Source organism: Scyliorhinus canicula, chromosome 5 (assembly GCF_902713615.1).
Source record: "Scyliorhinus canicula chromosome 5, sScyCan1.1, whole genome shotgun sequence".
Classification (NCBI taxonomy): Eukaryota; Metazoa; Chordata; class Chondrichthyes; order Carcharhiniformes; family Scyliorhinidae; genus Scyliorhinus; species Scyliorhinus canicula.
In genome coordinates this window covers 51,702,077-51,721,169 of record NC_052150.1, presented here as the reverse complement: position 1 = coordinate 51,721,169, position 19,093 = coordinate 51,702,077, and the positions used below count along the sequence as shown (strand labels likewise).

Here is a 19,093-nt window from a genome sequence, read left to right as displayed (position 1 = left end):
TAGAAGGAACTATTAAAATATTTGTTAACGCAGATTGTTTGTGGAAACCTTCCTGCCTCACCTTTTTTTTTTAAAATAAAAAATTTTATTCTCCTTTTTCACATTTTCTCCCAAATTTACACCCAACAATGAACAATAATAAGTAACGAATGTAATGCCAATCCTCATATCAATAACAACCATCCCATCCTCCCACTAAACCCCAGACATTGGCCCGCATGTTAATATAAACAAATGACAAAAAGAATCAGGAATCACCCATAGTCATCATTAACACATACAGTCCCTCTTCCCCATGTTCGATGTGATTGAATTCTCAAAAGTGCATAATGAATAATGCCCATGAATTGTAGAACTCCTCCATCCTTCCCCTCAGTTCAAATTTGACCTTTTCAAAAGCGTCAAGAATTCCAGCAGGTCCCCCCGCCACGCCAGAGCACAGGGTGAAGAGGTTGTTCTCCACCCTAACAGGATCTGCCTTCGGGCGATCAGCGAGGCGAAGGCTGCAACATCCACCTCCGTGCCCGTTTCCAACCCCGGCTGATCCGACACCTCGAATATGGCTTCCCGAGGGCCCTGGTCCAGTTTCACGTGCACCACTCTAGAGATTACCCTAAACACCTCCTTCCAGTAATCCTCTAGCTTTGGTCAGGACCAAAACATGTGAACGTGGTTTGCGCGCCCCACCCCCGCAATGTTCACACGCATCTTCTACCCCCTCGAAGAGCCGGCTCATCCTCGCCCTTGGAAGCTGTGCTCTAGACACCACCCTGCCTCACTTTCTTATAATACTGCTGCACTGCCTAAAGTTAGGTGTCAATATCAATGGAAATGTCAGTAAAAAGCTTTTCGTACCGATAAGCTGAGATATATTCAAATCAATGCCATAATTGATTTGAAAATTCATAAGTGACCCTAGGGTGCCATCGTGTACACCTAAGCAAATTACCAGGACATAAAACTTGGACACTCCTGAGCACAGTTTTACTACTCACTGAGTACTGGTAATTAGCACTTCATGGGAATTTAGGAATAAAACTAGACTATTCAGCTACTTGAACATATGTCATTCAATTAGATCATGGCTGAAGATATGTAGAGCTATGAAAAAGATCTTTAACGTTCCTGGCACTATGTATGAATTTGCATGGAAATATATACTGAACAATTTGATTTACGAAAACAACTCTCATTTATATGGGCCTTCCAAGGCATTTCATAGGAAGGTTGCCGAGCACAAATTGACACTGAGCCACAAGTTCAAAAGTAAGGGCTCTTGCGTTTAAGATGGAGATGAGAAGAAACATTTTCTCTGAGGATTGTGAATGTTTCGAACTATCTTTCCAAGAGAGTGGTGGAGGCAGAGTTATTGAATATTTTTAAGGCAGAGGTAGATAGATTCTTGACTAAAAAGTAAGTCAAAGATAGGTGGAAAGTGGAGTTGAAGCCACAATCTGATCAGCCATGACCTTATTGAATGGCTGGGCAGGCTTGAGGGACTGAATGGCCTACTCTTCATTTGAATGTCCTTGAAAGAGTAGATAGAAATAAATTGTTCCCATTATTGAAAGGGTCGAGAACCAGAGGACACCAATATAAGATGAATGATAAAATACCCATAGGCACATGAGGAAAAGCTTTTTTCGCAGCAAATGATTAGGATCTGCAGTGCATTGCCTGTGTGTTATTTGTTCTTGGCATTTAAAAGGAAATTGGAGGACACCTGAAGAGAAAATTTGCAGGACTATGTGGAAAGGATAGAGGAATGGGAGCATCTGAGTTGCCTCGGCAGAGAGTCAGCATGGGCACGACAGTTAAATGACCCTTTTCTGTACGCTTGCATGGTTTGAAATTGAGGATGTGGAAGAGGCCAGAATTGGAACAAGAGACCTCAGAGGGTTCTGGGGCTGGAGGGTAACAGATGAGCTGAGACAGGGGCGGAGTTAGTTGAGCGATGATACGGAGGTGGAAGTATTTGTGGTGCTTTATTTAACAATTTGAAATTGTCTCTGAGCATGCTCTCTGATCTGTCAGCATGGAGTAAGCTTCAGTAACTGATCCTTTCTCACCTACTAATAGAGTTTAGTTGTGCATCAGTGCAAAGATTTTATCTCCAATTCTACAGGTTCTTTACTTCAGTTGATACTGGGTCGTTTTATTGCACAATTATTATGAATTTAAAGGGTGTGGGGAAAGAACAAGAGAATGAAATTAAATCCTTAGAGCTTACACAAATGTGATAGACCACATTACCTTTTGTGTTGCAAAGTTTTAAATTACTATTTTGGTTAAGTCAAAATTTAAATAACAACCTACAGATGCATCTCACGGTGAATCTGTGAGTAGGTGGAATGGATAAGAAGGTACATATGCATTGCAATGTCTCATTTGCCCTGCTGTAAATGTAGCCAGGTTTTAAGATTTATATAATCTTTTGGAATTTTAATTTGAAAAGTAGCTCGGAGCAAAGCCAGACAATTCCATGCTGTGGACGATGTGGTTATTTGGCTGTGACTTATCGCAGTAATTTTAGAAGGGTTTTTTTCAAAGAATTGTCTGATGAATGTAGAAATGGTTATGTATTATATTTTACATTTGTAGCAGTGATTTTACTAAAAAAAAACTTGATTTAAAATACATGGTGTGTCTACTAAAGCTGCAATAAAGAAGTCGTAACAGTGAGATCACCATGGTTTCTAACCATTTACTTGTTTATATATATAGATGCCTACTGGGATGTTGTTTTGATTGCTGGAGATTCCCTGGGGTACAGATAATTTAGGCGGGAGTGTTGTTAAGTCCAAGCTTAAGCAGGTCATGGGACAGCTTAGTGGATGCAGGCAATGTAATTAATTTAATGAAGGGGAGGGCAAGTCTGTCTAGTTATGCAGCCTAGTTGAACAACGGTATGCCATAGGATTTGAGTCTCCAAGACACAAGAGTTTCAGGTTGTTCCTGAAAGGGGGTCTCTCCAAAGCTCTGCACCGATAAGTAACCAGTAACTTTGATTGTTAACTTTATTTATAAGTGGCATTTGAACTGTATTGGGTTGCTTAATTGGAATGTAGTGGCAGGTGTAGATAGTAAGTAAACATTTTTCTTTTATTTAACTTTCGAACTGTTAATTATAAAGATACCTTTTGGTCAGAGACATCACTCCTGAGATGCAGTATCCTTTCCCCTCAGTTCTACAAATTGAAAATTTTTTGGGGTTGCTTGTTCGGTATTGTAACAAAAGTTGGGGTCTGGTCCAGTATCTTTACAAATGTTTGGGCCTGGTCCAGTAGCCTAACAAAAGTTGGGGTCTGGTTCGGTATCCTAACACTGTAGAGACTTGATTGCGAGGAAGCCAGTTGGAGTTGTTAGGAATTCAGAAAAAAGTTCTTTGCGAGAAATGTATCTAGCGACTCATCAAACAAAAGTGCTTCATAATAATAATCCCAAATATATCCTCAAATTAAAAGAACATTTTTACCCATGACTTTTTTCAGTTTTTGAAACCGCACTCTATGACATTGACCCTCTTTGGGTAGGGTGGTGGTGGTGGCAGGAGGGGGGGGGGAGAGAGAGAGAGAGAGAAAGAGAAGAACGGTGACATGCTGCTGTCATAATTTTATTTCTATAGTCCACTCCTGGCGTTTTTTTTTCCGAGGTGAAAGAACTAGCCAATGGAAATGTGAAAAATTGCCCAGGTATGTCCTGTGCACAAAATGCAGGATATTTTGAACCCAGTCAATTACTGCCAATCAATCCTATCTCGCAACTTCAACAAAGCGACGGAAGGGGTTGTTGACAGTGCTATCACTCTTAAACAACAATATCCTGTCTTCTAATGCTCAGTTTGGATTCAAACAGGGCTACTCAGCTTCAGACCATTTTGCAGTCTTTGGCCAAACATGGACAAAAGAGCTGTGTTCAAAAGGTGAGGTGGGAGTGACAGTGGTTGACATCAAGGCCGCATTTGAATGAGGGCAGTATCAAGGAGCCCAAACAAAAATTCAAGGGGACTTTGGGGGAAATGTTTCACTGATTGAAGTTATACCTAACATCAACGAAGATGGTTGTGGGTGTTGATCAATCATGTTAGTCTCAGGTAATTGCTGCAGGGATTACTCGGGGTTGTGCCCTGTGCAAAACCATTTTCAACTGCTTCACCCGTGACCTTCCCTCCTATAAGGTCGGAAGTGGGGTTGATTGCTGATGATTGCATGCTGATGATAGCACAATGTTCAGCACCATTCGCTACTCGCTGGACATTGAAGCAATCCATGTCCATTTTCAGCAAGACCTGGACAATATTCCGGTTTGGACAGATAAGTGGCATGTAACATTCCTGCCAAACTAGTGTCAGGCAATGACAATCTCCAGCAAGAGAGAATGTAACCATTGCCCCATGACTTTCAACGCCTTTTTGAATCACGACTATCAATATATGCTGGGGGTTATCATTGACCAGAAACTGAACTGGACCGACCACATTAAACTGTGGCTACAAGAGCAACTCAGTAACATTCTGCAGAGAGTAACTAATCTTCTGATTCTCCAAAGTCTGTGTGCCATCTATGAGGCATCAGTCAGGAGTGTGATTGGATACATTCCACTTATCTGGATGAGTGCAGCTCCAACAATCAAAAAGCTTGACACCATCTAGGGCAAAGCAGCCTGCTTGATTGGCACCCCATCCAACACAAACCACCACCGATCCACAGTGACAGCAGTGTATACCATCCAGAAGATAGACTGCAGGAGCGCACCAATGCTTCTTCAGCAGTACCTTCTAAACTCTCAGCGTCTACCATCTCAGACAAGGGCAGCAAATGCATGGGAATACTACAACCTGCAAGTTCCCCTCAAACCACACATCATCCTGACTTAGAACTATATAACTGGACCTTCACTGTTGCTGGGTCGAAATCTTAGTTTATTAAACGTTGTGCTCCAGTTCTTGTAAGCCACACACCCATGCCTGTAGATGCTGTTGGGCACTACTACATTGTTAAGAACCATATAAAAAAAACACAGTGAAACAATCTAGGTACTTGCTCCCCATCTAGGTACTGACTTAAGGTGGGTGCCATTCCAGTCAGGTTTTTTTCATTTGTTCAGTTACAAGATGTGGGCATTGCTGGCTAGGTTAACATTTATTGCCCATCTTTAATTGCCCTTGAGCAGGTGGTAGTGAGCTGCCTTCTTGATCCACTGTAGTCCATTTGGCTTTTATAGTATGCAGATGAATTTATGTAAAGACAAATTGCTGGAAATAAGCCAGTGTTCCCCATTTTTGGAGAGATAAAAAGAGTGAATGTTCCAGGCTAAGGGCCCTTCTTCAGAACTTCTGTTTAGATGAATTTACATGGCCTATGCAAAGAAAGTCCCCCCCCACACCCTCCAACCCAACCCAACCCAACCCACCAATTTCAGTGACAATTCATACTTATTGCTGAACATTAATGTTATGGTCTCAGGATCTGGAAAAACGAAATTCTGAATTTTGCTTTTCTGTGCTTGAGAATACAAGTCAATCAAGGTGAAATTATTTTGTGTTGCTGTATTGCATGAAGTCATGAACACTGAATATAGGTTTGATTGTGATGCAGGAAAAGAACCATGGTTATATAGCATCTTCTTGTTGTTGACTGGAGGAAAGAGGAACTCCAAACGTATTCCTTTCCAAATTAAGATTTCATCTGGAGCATCAGCTTGGCTCTGAGATAGCATACTTTTCCATGCCAGAAAGCTGTGATGGACTTCAGTACAAAATCTGGCTGCCACTTCCATGCGTTACTTCACGGGGTGCATACTAAGTAAGGGAGTAGTTAGGGGCAACTGTTTATTTTGGATAAGGTGCTAAATTGAGGCCCATTTTCTTGTAAAGGTAGAAATATCCATAACAGATTAGAGAGAGATTTCCAGGTCAATGTTCATCTCTCAACCACCACCATCAAAATAGATACGTCCTTGCTATTCACCCAGTTGGATGGTGCAAAACAAAAGTAACTGCACTTCAACAATAACTCAGGCTGCAAAGTGCTTTTGGATCTGAGCATGCACCAGGTGATAAAAGTGTGAAAATTATGATTTTTGTCCTTCTGTTGTTAGTGGTTAAAAAGACCAAAGGAGTGCTTCATTTTTCAAAAATTACGAACTACCATCACTAAGCTCTTTGCTGTCCGCCCATTTCCACCTCTTAATTTCACCCCTGTCTAGGCTCATCTGTTGCTGAAAGTCTCATTCATATCTTTATTATCTCCAGACTTAACTATTCCATTGCTCAAATTGCTCCATCGTTGCAACTGTACCTTTTCGCTTGTCTAGATCTCACTCCCTCTAATGCCCCCTGCACCCATCTGCTTCTCCACCTCCCATTTCTTCTTTGCGACTCCTTAAAACCTAGCTCCTTGAACTAGCTTTTGGTCATCTGACCTATTGGACCATAACTTCTGAGCTCCACTGCAGTGGTACTCCACAGTGGTAGTTAGGGTGGAATCGCAATCTGACTCACCACCACACTGGAATTATGGCCCAATATCTCCTTATGTGGCTTGGTGCCATACTTTGTTTTATAATGCTCCTGTGAAGTGCCTATGTTATTTTATTACATTACATTTGGTTTATAAATATGTTTTTGCTGCATTAGGAGGCACGGTAGCACAGTGTTTAGCATTGCTGCTTCACAACGCCAGGGACCTGGGTTCGATTCCCGGCTTGGGTAACTGTCTGTGCGGTGTCTGCATGCTCTCCCCGTGTCTGTGTGGGTTTCCTCCCACAAGTCTCGAAAGACGTGCCTGTTACGTGAATTGGACATTCTGAATTCTCCCTCAGTGTGTCTGAACAGGCGCCGGAATGTGGCAACTAGGGAATTTTCACAGTAACTTCATTGCCGTGTTAATGTAAGCCTATTTGTGACATTAATAAAGATTATTATTATGTATTATATGGATTCAGAAATATAATGTTGATTCATAGATGATTAAAGCAATTGAGTCTGGTGAAGCATACAAGCAACTATAGAAAAACTAGGCAAAAATTTACATTTATGCAAAGGCTGGTTTTCCGTATTAGACTAAGGTTAAGTATTTGAGAGAGGAAACCTTGTCATATATAAGATGCTCATAAAAATAGAAAAAATAATCCAGAGCACTGATGCATGATGAGCAAGGTCACCACAGACTGGGAAAGGGAAAGTTTAGGACTGATGTCAAAAGCATATTTATTATAAGGAGTGACTGTGAATATTCTTCCAGTTGTGGTAGTGGAGGCACAAACTGGGGTCGCTTATGGAACAGTTAGATTCTGTAATGGTGCAGGAAAAAATGGATTTCTGAGGAAGAATGCGCTAGCTGAATAATCTTCCTGATTTGCACTTTGTGAGTAATTTGGGCTCCTGTAATTGAATGGTGTTTTTAAAGCTGTATTTTAGTGTCCAACTCCATTTTGATAAAATAGACAATTGCTTTAATACCAAAGCTCTCTTCTATTTATTTACCTTGATTTCATAGCTGCTTTTAGCATCGATTTTCTTATTACCAAACTTATTTACTGCTAAATGTTTCATTTAATTACCAGTATTATCTCTTTTGTTTGGATCTTTGGTCAGGACATAATGTTATTACAATGAATTTATTCGGTAACAGCTATGGATTGATGATGCAATTCAAAAAGGTTGCAGGAAGAATTGGCTTGTTTTGAAGATATTTCTTCAGCGTAAGATGTGGAAAGAACACTAAAATACTTTACACACCAGAGGCTTAATAGCATCTTATATTTCTATGGTAATTCTGACAATTTAACTTTCTTTTCATTAAAAGAAACAGGATAACAAGAAAGAAGGTAGGTTACTGTGTCAGCAAATTTTCTTTTGACGGTGAATGTAATCATACTCCATGAATTTAAAGTGAGTGTATAAGTAAAAGAAGTTCATTTAATCTGGATATGATTTTTTTCTTCCTTAATTAATTTATGGGATGTGGGCATTGCTGGCTGGATTGCCCATCCCTAATTGCCCTCCAATATCTTGCTAGGCCATTTCAGAGGGTCAGTTAAGAAACAACTACATTACTGCCTGGAGTTAAGGCAGGCAGATTTCTTTCCCTAACGGGCATTAGTGAACCAGGTGGGTTTTTACGATAATCAACAATGATTTCATGGTCATCATTAGACTTTTAATTCCAGATTTTTATTTAATCCAAATGTTACCATCTGCCATGATGGGATTCGAACCAGGGTTTCTAGGACATTACACTGGGTATCTGATGTAATAGTACAGTGGCAATGCCACTACACCATCCCCTCCCTTTTGTCCAGAGTGCATGCTTACTATACTGCATATGGATATAACCGTTATTTTAATTGAACATTGGAAAGTATAGAGAGTCGTTACAGCACAGAAGAAGGCTATTCAGCCCATTGAGTCCATGATAACTTTAGCGCAATCCAATCAGTCACATTCCCTGCTCTTGACTTGTTAAGTTTATTTCCCTCAAGTGCCCATCCAATTTCATTTTGAAGTCATTCATTGTCTCCACATCCAAAATCCAAGATGGCGCCGGAGCGAGGCGACTTCTTGCAAGCTGTGCCAAGCATACCCTCTAATCCTATCTTTTTGTACATTCTGTAGTCTTCCTTCCTAACCTATGTACGGTATGTGTTGTCTGCATAGCATGCAAGAAACAATATTTTTCACTGTATACTAATACATGTGACAATAATAAATCAAATCAAATCAAACCGTAGGCAGCGGATTCCAGGTCAATATCATTTGCTGCACAAAAACAGTTCTTCCTCACATCCCTCCTGCATTCCTTGCCAATAACCTTCAACCTGTGTCCCCCTAGTCCTTGTGTATCAACTAATGAGACCAACATGGCTTTGTCTACTTTATCTAAACCTTCCATAACCTATCAAATTTCCCCTCAATATCCTTTGCTGCAAAGAGAGAAGACGCAACCTCTGAAACGTAACTCTGTACCTACAATCCATTATCTCGGGAACCATTCTGCCAAATCTTCTCCACACCCTCTCAAGAACCTTGCATCCTTCCGAAGGTGTGGAGATCAGGGCTAGATGTGTCACTTCAAGTGTGGCCTAACCAGAGCTTTAAAAAGATTGAGCATAACTTCCTACCTTTGTACTTGCAGCTCTATTATGAAGCTCAGAATCCCATATGTGTTGCTAATTACTCTCAATATGTCCTGCCACTGTGAAACATTTATGCACATAATTTACCCACCCCTCAACCCCCAGGTCCCTCTGTTCCTGTACTATCTCTAGAACTGTGCCATTTAGTCTTTCTTGCCTCCCTCTATCTCTTCTCTCTCTCAGAAGGCGCTGTATGTTGTTACGATCCTAGCTGATACTGCTGGGAGGTCAGGTCCCAGAGCCGAACCCTGGCTCAGATCGTAACTTTTATTTTTCATTTAAAGATCAAGATGAGCAAAGTTGTGGTACTGCTGATTAATTATTTTTTAAAATAAGAATAAAACATTTATTAAAAAAGCAAAGATAAACTCTGATCTAGTACTTCATTACCCCAGCACTTCATCACCCCAGCACTTCATCACCCCAGCACTTCATCACCCCAGCACTTCATCGCCCCAGCACTTCATCGCCCCAGCACTTCATCGCCCCAGCACTTCATCGCCCCAGCACTTCATCGCCCCAGCACTTCATCGCCCCAGCACTTCATCGCCCCAGCACTTCATCGCCCCAGCACTTCATCGCCCCAGCACTTCATCGCCCCAGCACTTCATCGCCCCAGCACTTCATCGCCCCAGCACTTCATCGCCCCAGCACTTCATCGCCCCAGCACTTCATCGCCCCAGCACTTCATCGCCCCAGCACTTCATCGCCCCAGCACTTCATCGCCCCAGCACTTCATCGCCCCAGCACTTCATCGCCCCAGCACTTCATCGTCCCAGCACTTCATCGCCCCAGCACTTCATCGCCCCAGCACTTCATCGCCCCAGCACTTCATCGCCCCAGCACTTCATCGCCCCAGCACTTCATCGCCCCAGCACTTCATCGCCCCAGCACTTCATCGCCCCAGCACTTCATCGCCCCAGCACTTCATCACCCCAGCACTTCATCACCCCAGCACTTCATCACCCCAGCACTTCATCACCCCAGCACTTCATCACCCCAGCACTTCATCACCCCAGCACTTCATCACCCCAGCACTTCATCACCCCAGCACTTCATCACCCCAGCACTTCATCACCCCAGCACTTCATCACCCCAGCACTTCATCACCCCAGCACTTCAGCACCCCAGCACTTCATCACCCCAGCACTTCAGCACCCCAGCACTTCATCACCCCAGCACTTCATCACCCCAGCACTTCATCACCCCAGCACTTCATCACCCCAGCACTTCATCACCCCAGCACTTCATCACCCCAGCACTTCATCACCCCAGCACTTCATCACCCCAGCACTTCATCACCCCAGCCCTTCATCACCCCAGCACTTCATCACCCCAGCACTTCATCACCCCAGCACTTCATCACCCCAGCACTTCATCACCCCAGCACTTCATCACCCCAGCACTTCATCACCCCAGCACTTCATCACCCCAGCACTTCTTCACCCCAGCACTTCTTCACCCCAGCACTTCTTCACCCCAGCACTTCTTCACCCCAGCACTTCTTCACCCCAGCACTTCTTCACCCCAGCACTTCTTCACCCCAGCACTTCTTCACCCCAGCACTTCTTCACCCCAGCACTTCTTCACCCCAGCACTTCTTCACCCCAGCACTTCTTCACCCCAGCACTTCTTCACCCCAGCACTTCTTCACCCCAGCACTTCTTCACCCCAGCACTTCTTCACCCCAGCACTTCTTCACCCCAGCACTTCTTCACCCCATCACAAATATCTGCAGATTTACAAGTTACAATTTATTTTATACCCTAATGTTCTCAGTAAGTATATCGTCCATGTAAACCAATAGGCCAGTAGTGGTCAGACACACCACACTCTGAAACCAAGTGACAGTTGCCAGCCAATACAACTTCTGCGGATTCCTCATCAAATCCACTAGAGGCTTGTCACACTGTGAGCCAACTGGTCTTATTTGGAATTCTGACTACCACACAAATGTTTCCACCTGCACACCTGAAAAAAAGACACTCCTTGGAATTTTTCCAAAACAATGCTTTCTATCAGATGCCTTCACCAAGATATCAGTCTCTCAGAATTCCTCTGCCTTGGATTGCCACGCATATTCAAACTTCCACACAATCTCTCAGGTATCCAGCCATGCCAACAGAACACTACTACACTCCCTCAGGTGGTGCCATTCTCAGCCTCCAATGCTGATTATGGGTTTGAAAGTGGCCTGCACCTCTTGTTTCTTCCTACTCTATTGGATGGCCACACATCTCCAATCCCTGCTTAACACAGGAAATCCTACCAATATGTTTCCACATACATAGAACACACAGTGCAGAAGGAGGCCATTCGGCCCATCGAGTCTGCACCCACCTAAGCCCTCACTTCCACCCTATACCCGTAACCCAATAACCTCTCCCATCCTTTTTGGACACTAAGGGCAATTTTAGCATGTCCAATTCACCTAACCTGCACGTCTTTGGACTGTGGGAGGAAACTGGAGCACCCGGAGGAAACCCACGCAGACACGGGGAGAACGTGCAAATTCCGCACAGACCGTGACCCAGCCGGGAATAGAACCTGCGACCCTGGAGCTATGAAGCCACAGTGCTATCCACTTGTGCTATCCACTTGTGCTACCGTGCTGCCCACATTGCTGCTTGTGGATGATCACCTTCTGGAACTGATAATCCAGGAAACAGGTCCCTATAACACTCCACAGTGACCCCAGTTACCCATAAAATTTTGAAATCCAATCCTCAACTCAAGCTCAAACAGCTGGGGGCACTTCCCATACATGTGGTCACCCAAGATGCCCATATGCTCAGAAATTGCAAGCAATAGGTCTCAGCTGCCAAATTATGATTGAAGAAAAAAGCGATTTACTCCCTCTGTTGTAATCTAGTTGGTACCTTGTATAAACTATTAATTTTAGTTAACATCCCTATGTCTGCTCAGTACTAGAGATCATAATTCATTTAATGTTGCACTTACCCTGGCTGAAATTTTATTAATTAAGCTAAACTGTAAATTTAATGCATTACTTTATTGTTTCATGGCCCGAGTCAACAAAGAAAATGTAACCTTAAAATATCACCAACCTGCTACCCTCTGACATCCTTCCTGTTTTTTTTTTGGTAAATACCATTAAAGAACCACTATGCTCTTGTTTTGATTCATTTGTCGCTGCTGATTCTGCTGCCAGGTCTCTGCCTCTCACTCCATCACTTAGACCACCCCTTGATTTGTAAAAGAGCAGAACACTAAATTCATTGCACTGAATTTCCTCATTTACCAAATTCCTGAGTTAAGTTCTCTGTTGAAGCAGTATTTAGTTGAGCTGAACTCAGTTATACTTTAATGATAGAACAGTTAGCTATTAAATTATTTTCAAAGCAGTGACGATATGTTTTAGATATTTGAAGACTTTCCATTTCTTGCAGCTCAATTGGAAGCAGATTTTGAAGAGTTAGATAGTCACTTACTTCACTTGGAGGATATCTGTGAACAATGTGAACTTAAGCGTTATAAGCAGTTACAGATCCTTCAGTTGGAAAACTACAAGAAAGAAAAGAGGTAACTAACACAAATTTATTATTACTCAGTTACTCACTACATTACCAGTATTTGAGTCAACTCTGGCATAAAAGATTGCTGGCAGATGACAGTTTAAAAGTTTCATGAAGCAAGAATTCTGACTAACGTGTTTTTCTTTGTTTCCCCAATTATTTTCTTTGTGTTCTCAGCTCTAATGCATTTTGCAATTTATCAAACATTGTTGTCGTTACTTTAGTCTGGTTGCTTTTACATGTTAGGCCAACCAAGGATCGGGCTATTTTGGATCTGGTAATGTGTAATGAGGCAGGTTTAATAAACAGTCTCAGAGTAAAAGACCCCCTAGCAAACAGTGACCATAACATACTAGAATTTAGTATACAGTTTGAGTGTGAGAAACCTAGGTCAGAAACAACTCTTCTAAACTCAAATAAGCGTAATTACAAAGGAATGAGGACAGAGTTGAGTGGAGTGGGAATGGTGTTTTGCAGAAAACACGGTTGACCAGCAATGGCAGACTTTCTGAAAATAGTTCATGACTCACAACAAAGATATATCCCAGTGAGGAAGAAGGATTCTAAGAAGGGGATAAATCAACCATGGTTAACCAAGGAAATTAAAGATTGAATGCTTTTTCTTCCAGTTTAATACTATGTGACAACGATGAGTGGTAAGCCTGGGGATTGGGAAAGTTTTAAAAACCAACAGAAGATGACCAAAAAATAGTAAAGAGGGAGAACGTAAACTACCAGGGTAAACTCTCAAGTAATATAAAAACGGGCAGTAAGAGTTTATTTAAATATATAAAAAGGAAGAGAGAGGCCAAAGTCAACATAGGCCCAAGAGAGAATGGGACTGGGGAAATAATATTGGGGAACCAGGAAATGACAGAAGTTAAATAAATGTTTTGTGTCAGTATTCAATCTAGCAGACACAATAACATTACAAAATACTGAATAATCAATGGGCAAGAGGGGGCAGGAAATAAACACAATAACTATCACTAGAGAAACTAATGGGGCTGAAGGCCAATAAGTCCCCTCATGGGTCACATCCTAGGGTATTAAAAGAAGTAGCTACACTTCCGGTGGTGGCTAAGAAGGTGTAAGTCGCACTTTGGTGGCTCCCGCTCTGGTCGGACTTTGGGACCTTTCTCACCCCCTCCCCGGACTTTTTTCCGGTTTAAAAATGTAAATTCGAAGGCTGAGGCAATTGGGCACCATTTCCATGTATCGGTGTATGGAGAAGAGAACCAGAAGTGCATGAAAAGGCAGAAATAAGAAGACAGGCGAGGGCTGGCCTGCAGCAGGAGACAGCATGGCTGAGGATCGGACTCCTGGTGTGTCAGCCCAGTGATCAATGGAGCTGTTGATGCAGGTCATCCAGGACGGCTTTGCTAAGCAGAAACGGGATTGCCTGGACCTGATAAAAGAGTTGATTGAAAAGCAGGAGCACAGATTGGACGCCCAGGATCGGGCGATCCAGAAGGTTGAGAAGAAGCTGGCTGAGCAGGAGGAGCATCAAACTGCGGTGGAACTGGAGGTGGGGATGCTGAGGGACCAGCAGAAAAGGCTGCCGGAGAAGGAGGAGGACCTAGAGAATAGGTCCCGTTGGCAGAACTTAAGAATTGGCGGGCTCCCGGAGGGGTCTGAGGGAGCTGATGCTGGGGCATACATAGCAGGTATGTTTGAGAAGCTGCTGGGGGAGGGGACATTCTCCCAACCCTTGGAGGTGGACAGGGCGTACAGAGCGCTTGCGAGGAAGCCGCGAACGGGGGACCCTCCGAGGGCAATGGTGGTGAGATTCCACAGGTTCCTGGGCAAGGAATGTATTCTTCAGTGGCCAAGCGAACGCGGAGCTGTAAGTGGGACAACAGTATCCTGCGGGTTTACCAGGACCCGAGTGTGGAGGTGGCCAGGAAAAGGGCAGGCTTCAACCAAATTAAGTCGATCTTTTTCAAGAAGCAGTTGAAGTTTGGACTTCTGTTTTTGGATCGTCTCTGGGTCACATGTGGACCATCATCATTATTTTGAGTTGCCCAAAGACACGCTGGACTTCGCGAAAAGAAAAGGACTGGTGGTGAACTGAACTTTTGAACTTAGATGTAACTTTTAGACTTATTGGTTTGTTTTTTTCTCTTCTGTTTTTGAGTTCTGATTAAGAAAGGGGGAAAAAAAAGTTTTTCGTTTTCTGGTTTTCTTTTTGGTGAATGTTGGCAATGCCTTTTGCTTTGATGTGCACTTCTGGGGGATGGAGGTGTGCTTGTTTGGATTTCGGTGTTTTTCTTTCAGTTGAGTGATTGTGTGGGGATCGTTAGATGAGGGAATTTGTTTGTATGAGCGGGGGGAGGGGAGTGAGGAAACAATAGGTGGGAGACTATTTGGCACCGGGGCGGAGGCCACCAAGCTAGCTGCGTGAGCTAGCTCACAGAAGTGCAATGGGGGGATGCGCAAATGTTTAGTTTACTGTATGGGTTAGGTTTCAGAGTGGTGTTGCTGGGGGCGGAGGGGGCGGTAGTTGTTCGGCTGACGAGGAAGGGGACTTCGGTTGAGGGGCAGAGAAGGTCGGTGGCGGGGGCTGCCGGGTGGCGGGCCGGAGGAGGCGCAGTGCATGGGGTGGAGGCAGGCCCAAGGAAGGGGATGGCTGATCGGCGAAGGGGGGGTGCACTGTGCCCCCCAACTCGGCTGATCACTTGGAATGTTCGAGGGTTAAATGGGCCAGTTAAGAGGGCACGTGTGTTCGCGCACCTGAGGGGACTGAAGGCGGACGTGGTAATGTTGCAGGAGACGCATCTTAGAGTAGCGGACCAGGTTAGATTGAGGAAAGACTGGGTCAGTCAGGTCTTCCACTCGGGGATGGACACAAAGACAGAGGGGTTGCGATCTTGACTAATAAGCGGGTGATATTTGAGGTGGGCAGAATAGTTTCGGATGTGGGAGGTCGATGTATTATGGTTAGTGATAAGCTGGAGAGGGTGAAGGTAGTGCTGTTAATGTGTATGCGCCAAATTGCGATGACGTGGAATTCATAAAAGAGGATGTTGGGAAGATTCTGTACCTGGACTCGCACAAGCTGGTCATGGGAGGGGACTTCAATACAGTTATTGATCCCGGCCTGGATCGGTCATGCTCGAAAACAGGCAGGGTGCAGATGGAGGGGGTGGATCCATGGAGATTTAGGCAGTCGAGGGCGAAGGAGTTTTCCTTCTACTCCCACGTACATAAGAAATACTCTTCGATCGATTTCTTCATTTTGGGTAGGGCCTTGCTGGCAGGGGTGGTGGACATGGGGTACTCAAAGAACAAAGAACAAAGAAAAGTACAGCACAGGAACAGGCCCTTCGGCCCTCCAAGCCCATGCCGACCATGCTGCCTGACTAAACTACAATCTTCTACACTTCCTGGGTCCACATCCCTCTATTCCCATCCTATTCATGTATTTATCAAGATTACCCTTAAATGTCACTCATCCCTGCTTCCACCACCTCCTCCGGCAGCGAGTTCCAGGCACCCGCTACCATCTGTGTAAAAAGACTTGCCTCGTACATCTACTCTAAACCTTGCCCTTCGCACCTTAAACCTATGCACCGTAGTAATTGACCCCTCTACCCTGGGGAAAAGCCTCTGACGATCCACTCTGTTTATGCCCCTCATAATTTTGTAGACCTCCATCAGGTCGCCCCTCAAACTCCGTTGTTCCAGTGAGAACAAACTGAGTTTATTCAACCACTCCTCATAGCTAATGCCCTCCATACCAGGCAACATCCTGGTAAATCTCTTCTGCACCCTCTCTAAATCCTCCACATCCTTCTGGTAGTGTGGCGACCAGAATTGAACACTATACTCCAAGTGTGGCCCAACTAAGGTTCTATACAGCTGCAACATGACTTGCCAATTCTTATATTCAATGCCCCGGCCAATGAAGGCAAGCATGCCGTATGCCTTCTTGACTACCTTCTCCACCTGTATTGCCCCTTTCAGTGACCTGTGGACCTGTACACCTAGATCCCTCTGACTTTCAATACTCTTGAGGGTTCTACCATTCACTGTACATTCACTACCTGCATTAGACATTCCAAAATGCATTACCTCACATTTGTCTGGATTAAACTCCATCTGCCATCTCTCCGCCCAAGTCTCCAAACGATCTAAATCCTGCTGTATTCTCTGACAGTTCTCATCGCTATCCGCAATTCCACCAACCTTTGTGTCGTCTGCAAACTTACTTATCAGACCAGTTACATTTTCCTCCAAATCATTTATATATACTATGACCAGCAAAGGTCCCAGCACTGATCCCTGCGGAACACCACTAGTCACAGCCCTCCAATTAGAAAAGCACCCTTCCATTGCTACTCTCTGCCTTCTATGAGCTAGCCAGTTCTGTATCCACCTTGCCAGCTCACCCCTGATCCCATGTGACTTCACCTTTTGTACCAGTCTACCATGAGGGACCTTGTCAAAGGCCTTACTGAAGTCCATATAGACAACATCCACTGCCCTACCTGCATCAATCATCTTTGTGACCTCTTCGAAAAACTCTATCAAGTTAGAGAGACATGACCTCCCCTTCACACAACCATGCTGCCTCTCACTAATACGTCCATTTGTTTCCAAATGGGAGTAGATCCTGTCTCGAAGAATTCTCTCCAGTAATTTCCCTACCACTGACGCAAGGCTCACCGGCCTGTAGTTCCCTGGATTATCCTTGCTATCCTTCTTAAACAAAGGAACAACATTGGCTATTCTAGATAGGACATGTGATCGGCGCAGGCTTGGAGGGCCGAAGGGCCTGTTCCTGTGCGGCATTGTTCTTTGTTCTATCTTGGAGTCTGGCCAAAGCTTTTGCAACCCTACTGGTTCTTTATTTCTTCTACACTCCCAGAGAGAACATAATTTTTTTTAAACTCTCAATCCATTAAGCATCCAATTCTTGAGTCATTTTTAAATATATTTTCTTAAACATTACCATGCCCACTGTTACTACTTCAAAAGGGCTTAAATGCCTCATCCTATTCAAGATGAATAACTTTCTTTGTAGTAAAGAAATGCTTTCATCAGTATCGGGTTATTGTGGTTTAATGCCGAGAGATAAATGTAACAAATACAGGAAATTCACCCTCTAGGTTGGTGTGAATGTACACCAAAATCTATGATATCCCACATTGCAGTCATTTAACTACCTGGATCTAGGAGTTAATTGGATTGTGCATTTTAGATGATTAACTAGACAGTGCAACAACTTGACCAGAACCACAAATAAATCAGCTAAAAGTGCATTCCTTTGGATCTCCCATGATATTGGGATCTAGTCTTAGAAAGTTTTACAACAAAACACTTTTATAAAGTGCCTTTCGTGTAGAAAAAGATTCCAGGCACTTCACAGAAATACTAACATACAATTTCCCTCGAAGCCACAGAGATATTTGGACAGGTGAGGTATGAAGCAGCAACTTAAAGGAGGAAACCAAGGCAGAGGAGTTTTAAGGAGGAAATTCCAGAGGTTATTTCCACTTGAAACCTGTTTACCTTAATCGCCTTCAATAATTTTCCAAAAGGAGATGCCATTCATTATTCTTTTATTACAAAATTATGATTCTTTTTATTAAACACGAGCTGAAGATTGCAGTGTCATACAGCCAAATACTAAGCAATTTACAGCATTTTAGAAAAAAACAACCGCAGTGCCAATTTTCGTGGTTCCATTGTCACATTAATCATGACTAGTTCAACGTCAAACTTTTGAAGCATGAAAGCACGTCAAATGTATCTTTAACTGGACCGAGTATCTCACATTGATGGGTAACCACCTTTCTTTTCTAAATACCAAGCTTGATCTTTTAAAATGACATGTCACTAATTTTAACTAAATAAACACAAGGATTCAATCATTTCCTTTCTAAAACTAAATCAATTGGCACAATCCTGTCCCCACCACTAGGATTAATATTTCATAGAGGTCAACAGCACAGGAAAGACCCTTGAGCCCATCACGTCTGCGTCGGTCAAAAACAACCACTTAATTATTCGAATCCCATTTCCAGCACTTGACGAACAGCCTTGGAAGTGCATATCTAAATACTTCTTAAATGTTATGAGGGTCCCTGCCTCCACCACCCTTTCAGGCAGTGAGTTCCAGACTCCCACCACCCTCTGGGTGAAACGGTATTTACTCGCATCCCCCTCTAAGCCTCCTGCCCCTTACCTTAAATCTATACCCCCTGATCATTGCTCCCTCCACCAATGGAAAACGTTTCATCCTGTCAACTCTATCCATGCCCCTCAGTTTTATAGATCTCAATCATGTCCCCCTTCGGTCTCCTCTGCTCCAAGGAAAACAACCCCAGATGATCCAATCTCATCATAGCTAAAACTCTGCAGCCCAGGCAATATCCTGTCTCCTGTGCACCCTTTCAAGTGCGATCACATCCCCC

General features: G+C 43.6%; 1 protein-coding gene across 3 annotated transcripts in view; it reads left to right on the top strand.

Annotated features, from left to right (window-relative positions):
• dtnbp1a (dystrobrevin binding protein 1a) overlaps positions 1-19,093 on the top strand; it is a 335,730-nt gene that overhangs the window by 98,955 nt on the left and 217,682 nt on the right. For 2 of the 3 annotated variants that reach the window (XM_038797048.1, XM_038797047.1), the window contains exon 6: positions 12,549-12,681. The exons of the other annotated variant lie outside the window; for it this stretch is intronic. In XM_038797048.1, the coding sequence (XP_038652976.1) occupies positions 12,549-12,681 (133 nt within the window). The remainder of the gene's footprint in view (positions 1-12,548; positions 12,682-19,093) is intronic. 3 annotated transcript variants of the gene reach the window in all.